At 39.1% G+C, this 23840-nt stretch overlaps 2 protein-coding genes across 3 annotated transcripts; one reads left to right on the top strand and one right to left on the bottom strand.

The window, feature by feature from the left end:
- Positions 1-4184: 4184 nt before the first annotated feature.
- Positions 4185-7705, top strand: LOC149829323 (putative H/ACA ribonucleoprotein complex subunit 1-like protein 1). The gene is made up of 4 exons (XM_090017347.1): positions 4185-4441; positions 4648-4796; positions 4888-5003; positions 7319-7705. The coding sequence occupies exons 1-4, from the start codon at positions 4282-4284 to the stop codon at positions 7488-7490; spliced, it is 597 nt and encodes a 198-aa protein (XP_089873473.1). The 5' UTR covers positions 4185-4281; the 3' UTR covers positions 7491-7705.
- Positions 7706-8629: 924 nt separating this feature from the next.
- Positions 8630-19510, bottom strand: LOC149829322 (glutamate dehydrogenase 1, mitochondrial-like). Of its 2 annotated transcripts, XM_090017345.1 has the most exons (10): positions 19450-19510; positions 19201-19335; positions 18511-18624; positions 18006-18227; positions 17738-17812; positions 17482-17598; positions 9714-9964; positions 9504-9579; positions 9252-9338; positions 8630-8919 (listed from the first exon to the last, which is right to left on the bottom strand). In XM_090017345.1, the coding sequence occupies exons 2-10, from the start codon at positions 19306-19308 to the stop codon at positions 8734-8736; spliced, it is 1236 nt and encodes a 411-aa protein (XP_089873471.1). In that variant the 5' UTR covers positions 19309-19335; positions 19450-19510; the 3' UTR covers positions 8630-8733. The 2 variants fall into 2 exon arrangements, with proteins under 2 accessions (XP_089873471.1, XP_089873472.1); XM_090017346.1 differs by lacking the exon at positions 19450-19510 and having other exon boundaries at positions 19201-19433.
- Between the last annotated feature and the right edge of the window lie 4330 nt (positions 19511-23840).

The following is a 23840-nucleotide window of genomic DNA, read 5'->3' as shown; positions in this document are numbered from 1 at the left end:
AGCTATCACTTTCGAAAAAGGCACAAACTTTGCCTTAGCCTTGCATGCCATGGAGCGTATTGCGACTCCATGCGCATGACACAACAAAACCTCATCACCGAAGGAACATGACCTTGCGGCCTCCAGTCCAAATACCAGTTGATGATTGAACACCATAGCGAAGAGCACCACCCAGACTCATTTGCCGACGCCTAGGCATTCACTTGCCTAGCCTCGAGTCATCATACTCGGTTGGAACCACCTAAGGTGATTCCTTGAAGAATTAGCCCTAACCCACATGCACCTTCATGCGTCCAACCACTACGCGTGGAAAAACTCTTGCAAGCCAAGAGGTCCTTAACCAAATCTCCAAAGACAACTTCCTCTAATCAGTTGGCACTGCTTAACTAAACAACGCTCCACGTCTATGCCACCACACAACGATGCACTAACGATGATACCAATGCCTATAGCATGTCGTGCTACCACCGCACGTCACCGATCAAGCGAACACATACCGCATGTTCCTACACTCGATGCATTTTCCACTCAGTAGAGCTCCACATTGCATATGTCCTATTCTGAAAGATTGTCCTGGGACATTCTCCCCCACCCAAAACCAGTGTCGTCCTCAACAATGTTGGTGTAGGTAAGAACACAGTCTTCACTGATATGCCAGATTATCTTTGTACTTATCTTTGGTTTACTCTTTTTCTTCAGCCTACTCAACTTGTTCTGGATTACATCCACCGTCGCCGCAACCTTTAACACGCCAAGTCCCATACCTTTAACGCATCTTCGATCATTTAGACAACGGTCTTCTGCTTTATCAATATCGAGTATTCTCTACTCGTGAGACCCCAGTGTAGTCTCATACACAAGCAGGTCATTCTCGCTCGCACAATAAACTTATCGTCTTGATGCTCATGAATGGGGTGTCTTCAAACCCCATCAAGGGCAATTCCAAGCCCTTCATGGTTCTCACAGAGAAAGACGACCATCAATGCATGCTGCAGGGATATCAACTCCCTTAAGCACCAACTTAGGGTTTTTTAATTGTCCAAACTAGTCCTCAAGTGAGGGACATCTGCTTACATATCACCCCAATGCGGTCCTTTAAAGTGTCTTCCTGAGCACTCGTCCTCACAAGGGCACTTTGCCCCAATGCTACACTCCCTCCTGAAACCAGCACGTTGTACTCTCGCTTAGAGTCAGCAAAATATTTTCATAGGAACCAACGAGCCACGAACAATAACTTTTTTTACACGCGCAATCTATTGAAGATCTGTTAACTCAAGAGACCAAAACAATGAGCATCCTGCTCAACATGGGCACTCCGCTAACCCATAATCTTGGGAGAGAATCTAGAAGTTTAATTGAGTATCCCATACCCAAATGTGCAAATCCATCAAACCGAATCCAACGTGCATTCTCTGCATGCACAAGGCAAATGCCACGCTCCATCTGTGAGCCTAACACACAACTAGTAGGAATCTTTGGTTTATCTATGTTCACTTAGCCAACTGAATAACAACCTTACACTTTTGCTTCTCATTGACAAGATATCTCATACCATCCTGCCAATATCCTGCTTCTGTGCTTAGTCAACCACACTTCAGCTGCGCAAAATTACGTAACAAAGATAAACTATCGTTGTTCTCTTCAGTATCGCACACAATGAAGAACAAGGTCTCTATGAATCTTTCTACTCTTATGCCAATTTGTCACGGGCTTACTTTTTTCAATAAGCTAGTGTGGCGTGATGATCATTTCTTACCACCGCAAGCCTATCTATCGCTCTGTCACGAGCATAGAATGCTTCACAAACCCATGATGTGCCAAGCTGCCCAGCCTAACGGCCAAAGGCTGTGTACCAACACCTTTCCATGTGCTGAATCATTTTCATTAGCCCTGCACACCACCCCTTGCACAGTTGCCTAGCGAAAGTTGATCAAGCCCATTTTCAAATGTGCATTCCATATAGTTTATATCGCTTAGTGCATAGCCGTTCCATACCAGCTATCACTTCTGAAAGAAGCACAAACTTTGCCTTAGCCTTACGTGCCATGAAGCGTATTGCGACTCCATGCATACGACACAACAAAACCTTACCACCGAAGGAACAAGACCATGCAGCCTCCAGTTCAAAGACCAGTTGATGATTGAACATCATAATGAAGAGCACCACTTAGACTCATTCGCCGATGCCTAGGCATTCACTCGCCTAGCTCTGAGTCACCATACTCGGTTGGAACCATCTAAGGTGATTTCTGAGAGAATTAGCCCTAACCCACATGCACCCTTGTGCATCCAACCGCTATGCGTGGAAAAAGTCTTGCAAGCAGAGATGTCCTTAACCAAATCTTCAAAGGCAACATCCTCTGATCCATTGGCACTGTTTAACCAAACAACGCTCCACGTCTGTGCTGCAACACAGCAATGCACTAATGATGATACTGATGCCTATCGCATGTCGTGCTATCATCGCACATCATCGATCAAGCGAACACATACCGCACGTTCCTACACTCAATGTATTTTTCACTCACTAGAGCTCCGCATTGCACATGTCCTATTCTGAAAGATCGGCCCAGGATACATCTAATCATGGCTATATTTGTTTGAGTTTGGTACCATGTAGTGGATGGTTGACCACGAGACATAAAGATAATACAAAATTTTGTGATCGTGTGTACATTGTCATGATCTTGAATTAAAGTATACAAATCTAACTAATAAAGTAAACATGTTAGATTTGTGTTGGGTGTCTATGATACATATCCAACTAATTGGATGTTGGCTAAACCCATTAGAATTCTGATTTAGATGTAGACACTGAAAAGCTCATTCCATATCCTCTTTTTTTTTTTTTTACGTATAAACAGATTTGGATATCCGTCAAATTTGGATGTTTGTTAGATTTTGTAGCAAATTGCCAATACAATATCCCCATCGAACTATTATGAAAACCTCCCCAATGAAAAATCCTCTCAAACTTCCCAAATGGATGTTTTATTGGATTGTTGGTGTTTTTTTTTTTAAATTCTGTACAGATGTGATCTATATGCTTGTTTTATAGGAATTAGTTATAGTAACATTTGATTCCAATGCATGGATAGGTTTTTATAAGTTTCAAAAAACAACAACCTACAATTTTTATAAAATTTTGAGACTCCGAATACCATTTTTTCTATCCAAAATTCAATGATCCAAGTATCAATTTCTAGTAAATTAATCATGTTGAACACGTGTATGGTCAGAACATTGAAAAAAAACACCAAAATTTTTCTATTTGGTAGGTGTGGGACCGTTTTCATTGGGGAGGTTTTGGGTTACTAAATGGATGTAAAACGGATTTGGATTGGATGTGATCAATACCATATTCAACTATTTGGATGTTGGTTAATTAGACTCAAACTCAGATTTGAATTTGGATGGTGAAAAGCTTATACCAGATCCACTTTTTACATATGAACACAGATTTGGATATCTGTTGGATTTGGTAGCAAAATCAAAATCATATCTGAATCTATTATAATCGGATAGAGTTTTGGCTTACCAAATTCCACTAAACGGAGTCAAATTCGGTGAGATATCAGATAAAGTTTGATTCATTGACATCCCTAAGCACACTAAGCTTGTCAAATTTTAGGTGTAATTTTTCTATGTAATAAGAAAACAGAAAAACTTGTTAAGGGCTCAACCTTGAACAACTGAATTCGAGCTCAGCTCGGTTAATCGATACGCAAAAATAAGTACACTTTAAAATTTTAGTATACATTAAAAATGTAAAAATAAGTAGACAAGTTCATAAGAATATTCAATAAAAATACTTGTCGTAATAAAATCTCATTGTACTATTTTAAAAGATAAAATTCTGATATTTTTGTCTTGATTTTAACTATGGTTTTTATCTTTACCAAAAGTGTAACATTTTAATGATATTTTTTAAACTATCGCGATATGTGCTGCTAGTCAGCCATTATTTTGACATGAAGAAGACAGAATGGTCGATGACGGACTCAAGCACGATGCTAATGACCACCCATCTCTGTGATGGACGGCTTGGAGCACATTTTCCATTCCTCATATTTTTCACGGTATAATCGTCATTTTGTACTGAACACTTGGATATTTTGGTCATTTGATCTTCAATTGGGTGAGACTGTTTAAACCCTAAACCTCCCTCTCCCCCTTTAGAGAGAGAGAGAGAGAGAGAGAGAGAGAGAGAGACAGAGAGACTTCTCTTCTGCTTTTCTTCTCTGCGATTTCTGGGGGCTTTCTCCTCTACGAACTAGCATTATGAGACCTCCTATTAGAGGCGGAGGCGGTTTCAGAGGGGGCCGAGGTGGCGGCGGTTTCAGAGGTGGTCGAGGCGGCGGCAGAGGAGGCGGTGGCCGTTTCGGCGGCAGAGGAGGTGGTGGCGGATTCCGCGATGAGGGCCCTCCTGAAGAAGTCGTGGGTAGGTCTTCTTTCTTCCTTTCTCTACTTCCGTTGATCTTAAGATGCCCCAGTCTTAGATCGTTTATTCTTCTTTTATGGTCTTCTTTCCCCCCCGCTGTGATCCATATAGTGCGTTGGATATCTTTGTGATGTCGTTTTGGTAAAGTCGGCGTTAAGTGTTTTGGTTATTTGTATGATGATATTTCTTCTTTTCAAATGAATTAGAGGTTTCCTCCTTCCTCCATGCGTGCGAGGGAGACGCGGTCACGAAGCTCACGAATGAGAAAATTCCGTATTTTAACGCCCCGATTTATCTTCAGAACAAGACCCAAATCGGAAAAGTAGATGAGATTTTCGGTCCCATCAACGAAGCTGTGGGTGCTCTTTCATTCTCTTTTTTCTTTTGTGATTTTTTGTTGGGTTTATCCTAACTGGAGTTTTGGTGATTTTCTTTTGGAGATGTAGTACTTTTCGATTAAGACGATGGAGGGAATTATTGCTACTTCGTATTCTGAGGGAGATAAGTTCTACATCGACCCAGCAAAGTTATTACCTTTGCAGAGATTTCTTCCCCAGCCAAAGTATGTTCTTTTCATTCACGCCTCTGTTTGGAACCAAGAATGTATGTGTTTGAGTGCATTATGGGACAGAACCTGCTGTATATGAATTGGAATTGAATTGCATTGATACCCCATTTTTCTCTCTAGGGATTTGATGCTTTCATGTTAGCTAGTTGGATTTGAACAGAGAGGCTTATGACAGCACACACTTGTATGAAACTGGAAACAGTTGGGGTGAAGGGCGATAGGGGGTTCTTTCCTTAAAACACTACCTTTTCTTATCAGAAAGGACCTTTTTTCATTCGTTATCTTAAACTTTTAATCTACTTAGCTTACTTTACCTTTAATTGTGAATTTGAAATTCAGTTCTGTATTTATTGTATGTGCAGTAACAATCAACTATTAAATTGAAGGTTGTACTTAAAATAGTCCTCCAAACCCATAAAAATTCTGACATTCCATCTGAAACAATCATGTCTTCGATTTCTTCCTTTGTCCTTTCCTCTCCTTAATCTCTAGTTCAGTACTTGGGAATCAACTTCCAAAACGGCATCCTGTACTATAGTTTGCTTCATAACTCTAGTCAAACCCCTTTCTGCATTTCACTCAAAGTGTCGTACAGAAACCATTGTCACCCGTTGCGGGCTGCTGAGTGCCATCTTCACCTTGCAAATTTCTTTGGTCACGTAGCTCCTCGAAAAATCTCTGCACTGGTTGACGTCCTCAAACATCATGCCTTCAACAATTTCACTGTTGGGCCGATGCAAAAGGTTTTATGGTTATGTTGCCTTCGTCATCCACGATTATTTTTGAGTTGTCCTCCAGAATTAATCAATGTGCTTGCTCGACGAATGTGGCCTAATCCCTTTTATCAAAGAAACCTCTACTTAACCCTCTCTCCATTGGGCCAATGCAAAAGGCATTCCATGGTTATGTTGCCTTTGTCATTCACGTTTCCTTTTGAGCTATCCTCCAGAATTATTTGATGTGTTTGCTTAATGAAGGCGGCCTGATCTGTTTCATCGTAGAAACCACTATACTTTTGTCTATTCTAAGGCTGCATCATGTACTATATTTTGCATCATTATTCTTGTCAAATTGCTTTCTCCACTGCAGTCAAATATAACTTTTCTTATTAGAGTAGTGGTAAATTGTAACCCATGCTTTTATCATGTAAGTCAATAACTCCATTAACCATTCTTATTGGTTGGAAGCGCCAAGTGTTTGTGTTCTCAAAAATGAGCACCTTGGTGCGCAAGTTTTTACTTGAACCTCCTTACATAAGAACCGGCTTAACTCCTAAAGGATGTGTTATGCGGATTCATGGTCTGAGATAGTGTTTCATATTCACAAACATGTACAGTTTAAACTTTATGAATGCATGTCTGGAATCCTTTCTGATGGTACAATATCCAGTCCAACTAAGACAACATTATGCTGCCTCATCTTACAGTTGGGAGGAGGCTATATTATCATCTTTTATATTCTATTTGTATACAGCATTATTCTGTTTGGTCCACCTACTTTAGGGTCTGGCTCACAGAATAATGAAAGTTTTATGTATGATGCTTGATACAACATACCCCAACATGCTTTGGCCTTTACGGTTCAAGCTGTCCTAGAGTGGATACTGAGGTCCCTGGTATTTGGCAACTCTCTTTCTGCAAACCTGATGGTTATGAACTAGATTACTTGGGTATGGAGGTTATTGTGCACCAATGAACTTTTACTGGGACTTCCTGCAATACCTTATACATAAGCTCATACTGTATCTAAAGATCTTAAAGGTATCATGTGACTAACTGTTTTTATGCCTAGACTCCTAGCACAATATAAATATATCATATATAATGGGAATGCATGTAGAATATTCTGCATAACTGTATAATGTTAGATGTCTCAAGCTTGGCATCTGTCGCAATAGTGATACTTGTATTGATATTTATCTTTCTGTTCTGTTTGTAGCTGGTATGCAATCCTTTATTACTTTAGTTATGTGGTGATGTTGACTTGTTGCCATTCAATGTTTATGTTTTGAAGAAGGCTGGTTAAAGCGATTTGGTTTTCACCAACTAACCCAACTTGATGAAAGCCTGAACCTGTAGTTACAGCAGTTGAGCACCCATTTTTTACTGATTGAAAATGTCAAAACTCTAACAAAACTTTGGGTTCAAATTGCATGGTTTGGAATTTGGAAATCGTATTGGCTGATAGACTTTCTGCTTAGCTTGAGATATCTCCGATCCATGAATTTGGGCTGTTTCTGAGCATTGTGATAGTTCCTGTTATTTGTATTCCTCTATTTGATATCTTCTTTTGTCCTGCACGCATCACAGGGGGCAGCCACAAGCATATGCCAGAGGTGGTGGCCGTGGAGGAAGAGGTGGTCCTCGTGGTGGGGGACGTGGTGGTGGATTCCGTGGAAGGGGTGCTCCTAGAGGAGGCAGAGCTGGCTTTTTTAGAGGTGGTGGACGAGGTGGTGGTGGAAGGGGCCGCGGGAGATCATAAAAAGTTCATTATAGTTTTTTTCATGCTCAACTTTTCTGTCTCTGTTCTCATTCTGCAACGTTTATTGCGGCTTAAACCTGAAAGAGGAACTTACGACATTCACAGTAGTTCATTTGATATGCCTTGCGCCTGTTCTCTTGCAGTGTGCAATGGTCCAGGCCTCGGAGAGGCGCTTTTGTTGTTCTAGCAATGCATGGTCTCTCTTGTTGAATCAATATTCTGCAGAGCTCTGTTCAGTGAATCTTACAGCCAAAGCCATCCTGACCTTTCTTATTGCTTCATTTTCTTCTTTTTTGGTCGGGGTAGCTACATTTTGGGATTCGCCAAACAGGATTTTAACCCGAGAACTCTCGGTTAAGATAATGCAACTCCAATGGTTTAGCTATTATTCCTCTGCACCAGATTTAAATTTCACTTCTAATGGCATGTTTGTCGCCTAGGAAAGTAAAGCCAATTGTGTCCGGAAAAAGTGTTTGAAAGGGTATGCAACCATTAGGAAAAAGAAAAAAAGGCCACTCTTTGCAGTCCGTGCCCTTTGGAGTGCTGAGGATGGGTATTGGTCCCTAACCTTTTGCTTTTTGGCAACAAGTTTCTGTTAAAATTGAGCTAATGTTTCCAGCACTTGACAATTGCGCCATAGGGGACAATTTTAAAATCTGGTAAAAAGTTTTTTTTTTCCTACCCCAAATGGTTTAGGTGAAAAGTGGCTTCATGACAAGAACTCCAGGTTCTTCGAAGATTCGAGATACTGAAATTTGGGTGTAGTAAAAATTTTCCAGTTTTCGAGTTCCCAGGTTCTTTCAAGTTCAAATCTTTTGTGAAGATTTCCTAGATTGCTAAAATGCTCACCGAGCGGCTGACCTTTTTTGCCATTTGTTTAGAGGACCTAAGCTTGGTCAAGTAGATGATTCCTAAGAAAGATTGATGTTTGGTCCTTCTCCACTTGGTCATTCATAGACAAGCCCAGTTGCCTTGACTCCATTCTCAACTTGGTCTAGAGCCAAGATCTCTGTGTATGCATGGACATGGGTGCGTGAGAGAGAGAGAGAGAGAGAGAGAGAGAGAGAGAGAGAGAGAGAGAGAGAGAGATCCAAATCTTGGTTCATTGACAACAAAAAACCAGTGAGAAACAAAACTCAGAGAATAAGACCGCATTTATTTCCCATACTCTTGTAGGCAAAAGGTTTTTAAGTTCAGCTTGCTCATGTGGAGAAAACAAAAAAGAGAAAAAAAAAACAGTTTCTCAAGCCTGCCAGCCTCTGAGAACAGTCGCTCGAGCAACACGGTTAACTCCAAGGGTGAAGGCTCCCATCCGTAGATCACAATTATGGGTCTTACACATCTCTTTTATGTGACTGAATCCTTTTGTCATGTAATTCTTCAGTTCACAGTTCACCTTCTGCTCCTCCCACATGAATCCTTGAATGTTCTGAAAGCAAGTGTACAAGGAGAAAATCAAAAGAGAGGCCACTTCTCAAAAAGATCAGGAAGACATAACATGCACACATAAACAAATTAAAACTACATGGGACAATTATGAGACCCCTAACTGGAGGCCGCTATATACCTGTTTGAGGTGGATATCAGGTGCAGAATCACCAAAATCTGAGATATTTTTTTGTTATCCTTTTCACACACACACACACACACACACACAGCATTGCAGTTCATGAAGAACTGCAGCCAATGTGCTTCTCTCATTTATCTACCTTCCTTTCCTAGATTAGAATTGGAGCAGAAAATGTTGCTCTCAGGATTTACCTGAACCCACTCAAAGTAACTCACGGTAACTCCACCAGAGTTTGCAAATATGTCAGGCAGGATGATGACACCTTTTTTTGCTAAAATCTGCATCAAAATGAAGATGCTGATATCGTAGTATGAAAGAACAAAAAGAATATAGGGCACACTTAAGACAATTGCAAAGCTAAAAATCCATAATTATCATCAACATGTGAACAAACTGTTTCAAGATTGAGCTCATGTAGTTAAGCAGATGGATACGAGGGGTACCTCATCAGCATCCGGATCAGTTGGATGGTTAGCTGCTTCAATAATGAATTTGGCCTTTATTTCATTAGCATTTTCCCTGCTCAAAAATAACAATTGCAATCATATAGGGGACTACAAGAAACATGTTACTCTGACAATATCATGGACAGCCAAAATTTGGTAGATTTTCCTAAAAACAAAACCTAAGACAGAAAGGAAATGATAGAAAACCTGTTAATAACACCCCCAAGAGCAGCTGGAATGAGGACATCACAATCTTCCACCAATAACATCTTGGGGTCTATTGAATCTCCCCCATCAAATCCTTTGATTCCACGATGTTCTTTTGAATACTTGAGCAGTCTTGGGATATCAAGACCACTGCTGTTCTTTATGGCTCTAGTGATATCGCTTACTGCAACTATCTTACCTCCTTTTTCACTAATAAATTGAGCTGCCGTGGAACCCACATTTCCAAATCCCTAGAATTTCATAGCAATCCTATAAATGTATATATCATATAGTAATCCAGGAATAATATTTTAAAGCAGAATTCAGGAACAATGAGAAAGCAAGGATAGAAAAACTAGATCTATCAGTTGTCTTGTTCAGTCTAGATATTCCTCTAACATATCCCAGCGAGTAATTGGAATACACAGGAACTATGCGCATATTAGTGCAGAAAGAATGTAGGAGTCTATCAGGTAACATAAATAGGAAGAAATGACATTGTTTTCAGTAATTCCAAGCCTATTTGCACCACCATGCATATATCTATCCAAGTGCTGTTACATCTCACGGGGTAATACATGCTATCTTTTGGTCTTTCCAGCTCCAATAGCAGCTAGTATGTACGAAAAACAAAAGGTAGTAGCATGCCAATAAATGTGAATACCACTTATTGATCAAATCCTCCTGTCCAACAATGTGAAAAAAGTAATTGTGAAAGATGACCTCAGTTACTCCCGGTATCAATGTGTCATGTGATCAGCAAGTGTAAGTGACTATTCACATGAATAGAGAAGCACTGGATTAGAGTTGGATGAACTTCATGATGTTAGCTCTACTTTTTTTTTTCATTCCTCTAACAATCTTCGTGATTCATCATGAAAATAAATTACGATTAAGTTGAAAACTGACAACATTGCACCAGCATAGTGCAGCAAAACTGCGTAGAAACCACCAAGAGACACCTATCATCTTCCTGTGGAAAACCTCTTTGAAAAAGGTGTTTTAGGTGTTTGGGTCCAAACCCGACCCACAGCTATCCAAACCTGACCCACAGCTATCTCTTGTATGTACGTTTTGTTACTTTTGTTTCGGGTCTGGATATTATAATAGATCCAGACCCATGTTGTACATCCAAATATAAATATAAAGTTAGGTCACAATTTCTTTAACACAGAAATCGTGACAGCCGCAGACCCCTCTTGCATTCTCTTCTTCGTTTCTCTCTCTCTCTCCTTTCTCAATACAGGTACAAGTGGAAATTCTAACATAGTATCAGAGCAGAGATCCATCTAAAGGCCGAAGAGGATTCCGACAGGTGTGATGATCAGAAATTTGAGGTTTTTCGTTCTTTCCCTTTCTACTCTTCTATTCTTCTTCATTTCTTTTCTTCCTCTCTCATTCTTCCCCTCTTTCTGAAATTTCCTGTGTACCCACATCTCGCGTGAGTTTTATATTCTAGTGGATCTGAGATTCACGTGAATCCTGTTCACGTGAACCCAGACCGTGAAAAAGGGGTGACAATATTTCACGTGAATCGCTGAAATCGATTCACGTGAAACACCAAACCAATCACGATTGCTAATTCAAATCTGTTTTCGTTTAATATTATCTGCTTGATCTCTTTTGTTGGTACTATTTGTTTGATCTTCCTTTTGCCCAATCTCCTCCACGAATCTACCTTTGCATATTCGAATATTACAACTTTTCTCGTGATTCTTTATTGTTTTGCTGTGCAATTTACTTGATTATCCATTTCTATACTTGTCTGAAAATACATCTAACGTGTAAAAGTATTTTTCATCACGTCAATCTCATTTTTTGGAGTGTATAGAAAAAGGTTCAGTCTCTCTATTCTCTAAATCTGACAGCCTGCGATCTTTTGTTCATCAAAAAAAAGGGGGGGGGCTGAGCATTTCGTGAACACTCTTGTTGATTTTCATTCTCAATGGATCCTTATTCCTCTCCATCAAATCTTTCTTCAAGTTTTCTCAACCAACTCGTTTCTGAAAAGTTGAATACCTCAAACTTCTTGATTTGGAAGAGACAAATTATTCCTTTTATAAGGAGCCAAGGTCTCTTAGGTCACCTGGATGGAACCACTCCAGTCCCACCAAAATTTGTCCTGAGAAAAGAGAAAGATGATAAAGGGGCAAGTTCGATCGTGTATGTCAAAAATGTAGAATTTCTCAACTTGAAAATGAAAGATCAATCAGTTGTTGCATACATCACTTCAACCCTGTCTCAAGAGGTTCTTGTTGCCATCCCTAACAATTGTACAACACTACAACTCTGGGAGCGACTGGTTCAGACGTATTCGCAGGTTTCACGAGCGAGGATGGTTTTTCTCAAAAGAGAATTTCAGTTGCTAAGAAAAGATTCCATGACCATCATGGAATATTTAAACAAGATAAAGATTATCACATATCAGCTTGCAGTTATAGGATGTGCGGTAAGTGACAATGACATGGTGCAACAAACTCTGAGTGGATTAGGATCTGACTACAATATGATAGTCACTTCACTATTGTGCCTCCATGTCCTTCCTACCTTTGATGAGCTACGAGCTAAATTGATTCAATATGAAATGACTCTGAAGGGTTTCTCTGAAGAAACTCACATTCACACAAATTCCCAAGAAGTTTTTGCCACAGGAGTGACTTATGGTAGAGGACAAGGACAAGGAGGACAAGGGCGAGGTGGACACGGAGGACGTGGTCTGCTTCCCACTCCCAATATGTTAGCTCATGCGCAAGGACAAAGATCCATCCCCACTTGCTTCCTTTGTAACAAAAGGGGGTATATCAAGGCGAATTGTTGGCATAATCCAGAGAATAAAGGAAAGGGTCCACAGACAGAAACCAAAAGAAAGTTCACAAATATCAGAGACAGTGGAGAGATTAAAGATCTGCTGATATCCGCCTTCTCAGAGTTGAAATTGAAACAGAGTGATGAAGGCACTTGGTTTGTCGACTCAAGGGCAGCGACTCATGTGACAGGCGATGCAGGTAAACTTTCTAATCTTATTCCTTATTTTGGAAAAAGTAAGATTGTCACTGGAGATGGATTCCACTATCCTGTTTCCCATGTTGGAAAAACTGTCATTCCCATGTCATATTCCACTCTTACACTTTCTGATGTTCTTCATGCTCACGACATCAAGAAAAATATTGTCTCTGTTTCCAAACTTATTGATGATAATAATGCTTCAGTGGAATTCACTCTCTTCTCTGTGCAGGTCAAGGACCTACGCATGAGGAAAACATTCACTGAAGGAAAGAGACGAGGCAATATGTATGTCTTTGAAGAAGCTCCATGTCATTTCGTCTGCCCTGTTCATCTGGATTCGAAGTCTTCATTAGAGTCGTGTTCATCCTCTTCTGCTAATGTTTTTAGTATTTCTGAATATAATAAGCCATTCTTATGGCATAGTCGATTAGGACATTGTGGGAGTCATTTTATTGAGAAACTTGTCTCTAATAATCTCATTCCAAAAGAAAGCCTCAATGGGGATGAGAGAGGTTAGAAGTGTCCTAGTTGTCTTTCATGCAAAAGTCATGTATTGCCTTTTCATTCCATTAATAAGAGAGCTTCAAAACCTTTTGAGATAATTTGTTCCGATGTATGGGGACCTGCCCCAATTGTTTCTGGATCCGGGAGCAGATACTACCTGATCTTTATTGATAACTATTCTCAATACACTTGGATATATTTTATAAAAAATAAGTCGGAAGTCTTCACTTTGTTTCAAAATTTTCTTTCCTTGGTTAAAAATCAGTTTTCTGAGTCCAATCAATTTTTCCAATGTGATGGAGGTGGGGAGTTCTCATCTCGTGATTTTATTTCTTTTCTTCAAAATAACAGAATAGGAAGAAGGGTGTCCTGTCCACACACCCCACAACAAAATGGGATTGCTGAGCGAAAACATAGGCATATTGTTGAAAGTGCCATGAGTATGCTTCATGATAGTAATCTTCCCATCAACCTATGGACAAAAGCTTTTCATTTTGCCATTCATGTGATAAATAGACTGCCTATGGTTGTTCTGGAAAACAAGTCTCCTTATTATTATCTTTTTGGAGCTCACCCTAGTTATCACGATCTGCGTGTCTTTGGATGTATTTGTTATGTACATATTGATCAGTCCCTGAAAAACAAGTTTCAGGACAAGGCTCAGAAGTGTAGGTTTGTGGGATACACAGATGACTACAAAGGATATAGGTGTTATGATCCAACCAACAGGCGCATCAGAATCTCAAGAAATGTTGTCTTTGATAAAAAAAAATTAATCATGGTACCGACACAATGAATATGTCCCCTAACACAACTGAAGTTTACTATCCTTGGCTGAGTTCAGAACTTTTTGTTAGTTCCAATGAAGCTTGTTCTCCAGATTGTGTACAACAAGAAGAAGAGATGTTTGAGAACACTGGGACATCAGGATCGCAGAATGAGGAGGAAGCACCATCATTCGTATCGGGCAAATACAAAGGCATTTCCTATTCTAGACAGAGACCGAAAGCATCAAATCATCCAGATCATGTCTCAGTCACCGATCCTACTCCCTCTCATACTCTTGAGGTCAGGAAATCAAATCGCATACGACATCCTATTGACAGGTGGGTCAGCTATAACAACTTCTCCTTGGATTTTCAGCTTTTTTTAACTACACTCAATAAGGAAGATAAGCCCACTATGTACTATCAGGCAGTCACTTCTACCAAATGGGTAGAAGCCATGAATGATGAAATGCAGGCATTGCATGAATGTGGAACCTAGGAAGTTGTTCCCAGACCACCTGACAAAAATGTTGTCGGATGCAAATGGGTCTATAAAATAAAGTATAAGCTAGATGGGACCATTGAACGATACAAGGCAAGACTTGTGACAAAAGGGTTCACTCAAGAAGTTGGGCAAGACTATGATGAGACCTTCAGTTCGGTGGTGAGAATGGAAACAATTCGAATTATTCTTTCCCTAGCTGTTGAACATGGATGGAAGTTGAGTCAGCTTGATGTGAAAAATGCATTCTTGCATGGGGATTTGAAGGAGGAAGTCTATATGGAACAACCCCTTGGATATCAAGAACACAATTGCAAAACACGTGTGCATGCTAAAGAGAGGTATTTATGGGCTAAAACAAGCATCTCGCTCTTGGTTTGATAGCTTCTCGCTTGAGATTCAAAAACATGAATTTGCTCGTTCCGTGTTGGACCACTCACTATTTATTTTTAGAAGTCAGAATGTGACTACTATACTATTAATTTATGTTGATGATATCATTCACAGGGAACTCTGAAGCTCACATCCAAGAAGTAAAAAACTTACTAGGTCAGAGGTTCAAGATGAAAGACCTTGGTGTCCTGCGCTATTTTCTTGGTGTAGAAGTTGATAACCAGGCTCATGGCTTGACGCTCACTCAACACAAGTATATCGTGGATGTTCTCAACAAGGCAGGCATGAAAGACTGCAAACCTCTAGGAACTCCAAGTGTGCTTCACCAAAAACTTAGTGCTCATGATGGAGATCTGTGTGACAATCCCACCAGGTATCGCAGTCTAATAGGAATGTTGCAATATCTCACATTCACTCGACCTGATATTGTTTATTCAGTCAATCGTCTCAGTTTATGCATGCACCACGTACTGAACATATGGAAGCGGTTAAGAGGATACTTAGATATCTGAAAGGGATCGTTGGAGACAGATTGATATATTCACCGCAGTCGTTAGGCAAGAAGGAGTGCGAACTTACTGTATACTATGATGTAGACTGGGTAGGGGATCCCGATGAACGAAGATCTACATCAGGATATTGTGTCTTTATTGGAAGGAATTTAGTCTCTTGGAGCAGTAGAAAACAAAAGGTTGTTGCTATATCAAGCACTGAGGCAGAGTTTAAATCTATGGCTGCAGCTACTGCCGAAGCTACGTGGGTCAAACATCTCCTAACTGAAGTAGGCGAAACGATTGCTCGCTCTATCTTGCTGTGTGATAATCAAAGTGCTCTCAACATGTCATTCAATCCAGTTCACCACAGTCGTGCTAAGCATATTGAGATTGGCCAACATTTTGTAAGACAAAAAGTTGAAGAAAAAGAGATTGAGCCTGAGTTTGTCAACACTGAAAGACAAGTTGCAGACATATTTACAAAGGGCTTGACAAAAGATTGTTTTTGGATGCTTAAAGACAAGTTGTTCATGATTCAAAACCATGATCAACTTGAGGGGGGGGGGGGTGAAAAAGGTGTTTTAGGTGTTCGGGTCCAAACCCGACCCATAGCTATCTCTTGTATGTACGTTTTGTTACTTTTGTTTCGGGTCTGGATATTATAATAGATCTAGACCCATGTTGTACATCCAAATATAAATATAAAGTTAGAAATCGTGACAGCCGCAGACCCCTCTTGCATTCTCATCTTCGTTTCTCTCTCTATCATTTCTCAATACAGGTACAGGTGAAAATTCTAACACTCTTTTCATTCAGACAAGCATGTTTCACTTTCAAAACATATGTTTTAATAGATCTAGCCGTAGTCTTGATCAATAAATAGGAAACCAAACATGTTTTCTCTATGAGATCCAATAACAATGAAATTTAAGGTGATTAGTTATAAACTAAATCTTTTCTTGTCAATATCATCCTAACACAAACCTTGGCAGGAATAAAAGCCACTAACTCAGCAACAAAAGCTTCCATAGACTAAAGAAGATGCTACGATGAAAGAAGAGATGACTGCATATCTGTTTAGCCTCTCAAAGAAGAGGCATCTGTGCTGATTCAACCTTCCTTTTGTAGAGATACCATGTGAGAGGTTTATCATGAGATATTTGCCCTGTCACATGGATATGGTCCATATGGATGCAGATACAGATAGAATATGGGCATAAGACCCAAATACATAATTTTTATAAATATTAGGGAATGAGGACATGTATTTTTTAATATTTAGTTCACAAAAAATTTATTTGATAATTTTACATGAAAATATATTTACTATTAGATAACATTCACTTTTTCAAGTATGTACTTAAAAGACACACACACACGAAAGAAAGTCAAAATCATTAAGCAAAATATAAAAGTAATTGAAAAGAGAAAATATCAAAAATATTAAAAAGCACTCATGATTTCAACCTTATTTAACATGTCCCTGTGACACAAAATCAAAGCGTTACATCCCAAGTAAAAGGTCCTGCACTAGGCAAGTACACTACTCTCTTATAATAACAAGCTAGGGTAGGTTCCATATCTGTTCCAAGAAAAATGCAGGCAAGGAAGAAATTAAGCCAAGAGTTTAAGCTCGCGTGATAGAAAGCCTACGCCTGGGGAACTCCTACAAACCTTACTTTCTGTTCGGCCTCTAGCTTCCGTGTTCATCACTTTGAGACTACAAGTTTATTTCCTAAATGGATCATAATTAAAATTTCCCTTGGTTTAATTCAACTCTTGTCTACATCCATGGATCTGGAGTAGGAACCCATTTCCTGCGGTTTCACATGTTCAGTTGATCAAACATTGGTCACCCTTGATTCTGCTTCACCTTTCATGGCAAGGTTCATGTTATCCTCCAACCACCAAAAGAAGTAGGTTTCCTTTTTCCATGTCAAAAGTTCTTAGAAAACTAACAATTTTATATTAGTAGAAAAATTACTTTCCCCTGTTTTATCTCAATGCTTAGTTCATGCAAAATAATTAATAAGTATGCCCATTCTTGTACAGCTTTACATTGTTCCACAGCTTAAAGGGATATGGAAAGAAAGGATCTTCACCTGTATCACAAACTGTTGATCTGCAATGCCCTTTCCATACTCAGCAAGTAATGCCTCGGTAGCAAAGAGGACCCCTCTGCCAGTAGCTGCTTCTCTACCTAGAGATCCTCCAAGATCCTAAATGAAGTTAAATGGAGATGTTTAATTCCTGATATGCACATATATTTCCAATATAACAACTCAAGTAAAATTCAGGAAAGTCTTAATCTTTATCACTCATATGCTCTAATACCAGAATGTTGAAAATCACACTTACAACAGGTTTTCCTGTCACAACTGCAGGTGAGTAGCCATGGAATTTTGAGTATTCATCTAGAATCCAGGCCATTGTCTGTTCAACACATTCCAACCATCAGTCACTTGGTAAAATTTTCATACCAGACATCATTATAAATCTTGAAGTCAACAACATTTTTGGTTATTAATCTGTACTGCTCAACAATCAAAAAGAAAAGAAGAGAAAATTAGCAATTCTTTCTCTCTTTTTTTTACACTATAAAATGGAATTATCCAACCATACAAACCTGAGCATTGGTTCCCATATCAGGTGCAGGAACATCCGTGTTAACCCCAATCAGATCATGAATTTTTTGAGTGAAAACTCGTGTGAGACGCTCCAACTCAGAGACACTTAATTCACCAGGATCACAGCCTATACCACCTTTTGCTCCTCCATAAGGTATGTTTGCAACCGCCGTCTTCCATGTCATTAGCTGTGCTAGAGCATTCACCTCATCTGGATCAACCTGCAACATGCAAAAAAAAAAAATCCTTTCCTGACTTGGGAACAGCAAAACAGATCCAACAGTGCAACGCTCATGCAATTTCTGAAATCCAATGAGAGGCAGTCTATTAACGAACTATCGGAATGGAATATCTCTAGGAAGACAGCAACTTAATCAAAACTAAGCAGGCCCTTCTAGTTGGACTTACAGTACAGCTCCAACCTCTAAACTACAATAGGGGGAAACAGGGGAATTTTGCTCATTTGTTTTCAAGGCAAGTAAAAGGAAGAGACTATCGACAAACCTCTGGATGGTATCTTATCCCTCCCTTCATGGGTCCTCTAGCATTATCATGTTGCACCCTGAAACCAACGTAAGATGCCAATGTGCCATCGTCCATGGGAATACTACATTCAACCTGGGATCATCCATCTATAGTGAGACTTCAAACAACGTAAACCAACATAAGCCATTGAAATGCACAAATCAAGGGGCACAGTTATTAAAGACACCAACAACAAGATAACAACAGAGCGGAAGAAATATTCCCTAACGAAATTCTCTCTGTATGTTAAACCACCCTCCTGCATTTCAGCCATACAGATTTCTTAATCCATCCAAAGAAACACAAAACTGCAATGATCTAGGCAGCGTGCTTCTAATAAAATATTTCCATTCTTTCGACCATCGTGATGATCACTCAGTGGATCACACTTACTATCATCTGAAATCTCATAAAATGGATATAAGGCTCATCTCTCCCATGAAAGTGCAAACCCGATTTTAGAGAGAGATCAAAACTGCTCCCCATAAATCTCAAAAACACCAAGGTGGTTTTTTCTTTTTCTTTTTTTCTCCTCTCAATTAATATGTTACAGAGAGAGAGAGAGAGAGAGAGAGAGAGAGAGAGAGAGAGAGAGATGAAAACTCCTCTCCATAAATATCAAAAACACCAAGGTGGGTTTTTCTTTTTCTCCTCACGCTTATATGCTACCTTGATCTCCCTGAAAGGGATGAGCAGACTCTTTTCTAGCTTGGAATCTAACCCTAAGATACGAGACGCTTGCTTGAAATTCCGACTGGTGGCAGCTAAAGCATTCATCTTCGAACCTCAGGAGAGACCAACAGCCTGAAAACAGAACCAGCACCTATCAATTCACTCAATAACAGAAGGAAAACAACCGCCATGCCAACAAGAAGAGCAAAGCCAAATTCTTGAGCTTCTCTCAGATGGGTTTCGTACCAAAAGAAAAAAAGCACTAAATACAGAGTCTTCACTCAAACAAAGTCCTAAAACTCGAATGAACACAAAGGGCACAGAGTCGCTGTACTAAAATGCTTGAGAGTGTAGCGCTAACAATTTGTTATGAAAAAAATAGATTTAGTGAAAGAATTTATTTACGGGATAGTACAAAATTTGACTGGACAATATCAGTCCATTAGGGGATCCCCGCTGTCTGTAATAATTGATGTACAAGTCAAACCGCTTAGCTTTAGTAACAAGCATTTGTCATAAATGTCGTACCGTCAGACGCCTATCCTGATAAATGCCAAGACGGTGGCTATCATGCAGCGCCACTGCATATAATTTGAACACTAAAACTGTAAAACATAAAATTGCCAATTTTGCCTCAAACTTGAAGATGTTAAAGATATTGATATAAAAGCCTGTTTTGGGGAAAACAAAGCACACGCTGCTTGTCAAGATAATAGTATCTTCACCAAAACAAAGTCTTAACAAAGCTGGTAGACATAAAAGGCTACTTCAAATTCAGTGTGCTCTACACAATTAGCTTTACCAGGGAATTATTCTAAGAATCTTGGCCCCTCCCTGTTACATGCAAAGATAAGGTTTGGTTGAACTGAATGTTGTGATTTTTGTAAAACAAACACAGAAAGCGTACCAGTATTTGTCATAGAGCGCGTGCAGAGTATTCGGCGTTCTCCTATCAACACCCACGATGAGCCCAGGCCTAAAGTCAACGATGAGCAAGACCCTAAGCCCACGGTATTAAATGTAGGCAAGGCTGAGGTTGAATGACAATGTCTCTCATCATACATTGTCCAGCCTCCACTTTATATAGTAGGGCAAGGAGAGGGAATACAATGAATGTAGACATCCACATTCACGTAACCTCCTCTCTTAATAGCATTAACTGTCCTTCACTATGCAACCCACTACTCCATTATACTTTTAATGTCATACCGGGTCACCTAATGGGTTGGACTCAATCCATATGTCCAACATTCTCTCACTTTGACCCATTGACACTAAAAGTGCACTAAATCGAGGTTTATACTGTTATCTCGATTTAATTCTTCAAGTGGGTTTACATGCTACCCTTTATCACAATGATGAATCAAATGAGTCATGGAGATAAACACTCCTTTATGAAATATCATATTTCCATATACTACACTAAAATTCACCTTCAGTGCTTAAGCATGTTTGAAATTACCTTTATGAATAGGTTGGTCTCTTACTTATTCTATTGGTTCCTTAATATTGTTATTCTGTTATTCTCTCTAACCCATATGAGAGATCCTTTATGCGAAATCAACAATATACAAAGTCATAGAGAATCAAATTCATATACACAAATGTGATCACTTAATGTATTGTCATACATCAGAAGGAATAAAAAAGACTCATCCCCTTTACATGTTGGGAATACAATCCCGGTGTTAGCGCTTTAGTAAGGGAATCCACAGTCATTTCTTTCGTCCCAATTGTATCAATATATACCAGATGATTCTCAGTCTTTTCTTTAACAATAAAATATTTTAACTCCATGTATTGACACGATGTTGAACTCTTGTTGTTATTTGAAAATGACACGGTTGCTTCATTATCACAAAAGATCTTTAGTGGTCTCTCAATAGAGTCCACAATACCAAGACCTATAATGAAGTTTTTTATCCAAATGGCCTATGCCGAAGTCTCGTATAGAGCAATAAATTCTGCCTCCATGGTATGAGCAGTAGTGGTAGACTGCTTTCCACTTCTCTATGAGACAACACCACCCACTAGTAGGAAAATGTATCAAATAGTGGATTTTTTACTGTCAATACACCCACCTAAGTCTACAACAGAGTATCCAATGACCTCTAGGTGGTCAGCTTTCCTTTAAATCAACATATAGTCTTTTGTTCCTTGTAAATAGTGCATGACCTTCTTTGCTGCCTTCCAGTGCGCAATGCCTGGATTTGACTTATATCTACCAAGCATTCCCACAACAAATGCTATATCAGGTCGAGTGCAGGTCTGCGCGTACTGCAAACTTCCAACTGCTGAAGCATATAGAACAACATCCATCTGAGCCTTCACAATATCATCCTAAGGACAGTCTTTTAAGCTCAATTTATCCCCTTTCACTATAGGTGCTGAATTAAGAGAACAATTCTTCATCCCATATCTTTTAAGAACCTTAATGATATAGGATTTCTGAGAGAAGCCAAGAACACCCTTAGTTTTGTTGCGATGGATCTCGATTCTAAGGACAGAAGTAGCCTCACCCATATCCTTCATATCGAAATGAGAGGAAAAAAAATCTTTTGTTTCATGTAATAGACTCAAATAATTAGTTGCAAGAAGAATATCGTCAACATATAAAACCAAAATTATGAACTCACTCCCACTAGTCTTAATGTAAATACACTGATCAACAATGTTTTCAGTGAATCCAAAGTTCATAATTACTTGATTGAACTTCTTATACCACTGGCGGGAGGCCTGTTTAAGTCCATAAATTGACTTATTCAATTTGCAAACTAAGTTATTTGAGTCATCTATACTGAAATCAGGAGGTTGTTGCATGTATATCTCCTCATCTAGATCCCCATTCAGAAAGACAATTTTCACATCCATCTGATGTAGCTCTAAATCAAAATGAGCTACGAGGGTCATGATTATCCTCAATGATTCCTTAGTTGAGACAGGATAAAAAGTCTCATTATAATCAATGCCCTCTATCTGTGTGAAACCTTTTGCAACAAGCCTAGCCTTGTACCTCTTCACGTGACCTTTAGAGTCTGTTTTGGTCTTATAAACCCATTTACAACCAACAGGTCTAACTTCATCAGGTCGAGGTACAAGATCTCACACTTGGTTCTTTGCCATAGAGTCAAGCTCTTCTTTCATGGCATTGATCCAATGTGTTGATCTTTCACTTTCAATGGCTTCTGCAAATGTGAAGGGATCTTCATCAATGTCTATGAAATCATGACTCTTGTAAATACACCACATAGTCTGGATGGATAGTAGATTTTCTGATTCTGGTGGACCTCCATACAGGTGCTGCATATGGTTTAAAATGAGCCTCTGTATCCTGTTGTTATTATATATCCTCATCAATAATCGAATCTAGTTGGGATTGATGTTCATTGACGAGACTTTCTCTTACATTACCCGAAGGGACAATGATAGAAAAAATCGAGTCTTTATCCTTAGCAGGTGTGAAACTTGAATCCTGTATTTTCTCAAAATCAATATTTTGAGACGCATCTATCCCAACAGAACCATTTTCAAGAAATCTTGCTTTATCTATTTCCACTGTCTATGGTGTATGAGATGGACAATAAAACTTAAAGCCTTTTGACTTTTTTGGATAACCAATGAAGAAACCACTAGTTGTCCTAAGATCAAAAGCTTTTATATGCAGGTTATATAATTTAGCTTCTGTCGAACATCCCCATATGTGCATATATGACAAAGAAGGTTTCCTACCTGTCCATAATTCGTAAGGAGTCTTTTGAACAGCCTTCGTAAGAACCTTATTCAGAATATGCACTACTGTCCTAAGAGTTTCACCCCACAAGGTCAAAGACAGGTTTGAGTGATTCAACATCGCTCGAACCATTTCTTTAAGCATACGGTTTCTCCTTTCAGCTACACCATTTTGGTAAGCACTAGTAGGCATGGTATACTGAGGTACAATGTCTTTTTCTTTTAAAAACTGCGCTAATGGACTTTCCTTTTGTCCTATCTTAATGAAATGACCATAATATTTGTCACCTCTATTAGACCTGACAACTTTAATAATTTCATCGGTTTGTTTCTCTACTTCTTTCTTGAAGTCCTTAAAAACCTCTAATTTTTTAGATAATAAGTAGAGATACATATACCGTGAGTAATCGTCTATAAAGGTGACAACATATTTTTCACCCGTATAACACGGTGAAAAAGGGTCACACACATCCGTATACACTATTTCTAACTTTTTATTGTTATGTTTGACATCTTTTTTATACGTGTTAGACTGCTTAATCTTTATGCAGTCAACACATGACTCTATATTCATAAAATCAAGGGATCCGAGGATTTTCTCTTTCACGAGTCTTTAGACTCTTTCTTTTGAGATATGTCCTAACCTCCGATGTCAAAGCAGATAGGATTGATCATCCTTTAGGCCATGTTTATTGCCAATCATTATGTTCTCAATGGAGTGCGATTTTTGAATTTAGAATTTGGTTCTTAATCGATACAAACCATCACACATATATGCAGAACCTATATTCATTAAATTTTTCATAATAATAAGTTTAAAATTTTCAAATTTAAATACAAAGCCAAACTTATCAAATTTTAAAATTAAAATCAGGTTCCGACTATAGGATGAAGCATAGAATGTATCG

Source organism: Nuphar pumila, chromosome 9 (genome assembly GCF_984573655.1).
Source record: "Nuphar pumila chromosome 9, dmNupPumi1.hap1.1, whole genome shotgun sequence".
Taxonomy (NCBI): domain Eukaryota; kingdom Viridiplantae; phylum Streptophyta; class Magnoliopsida; order Nymphaeales; family Nymphaeaceae; genus Nuphar; species Nuphar pumila.
Note: the sequence above shows the minus strand (reverse complement) of the source record. Positions and strands in the feature narration are given on the sequence as shown.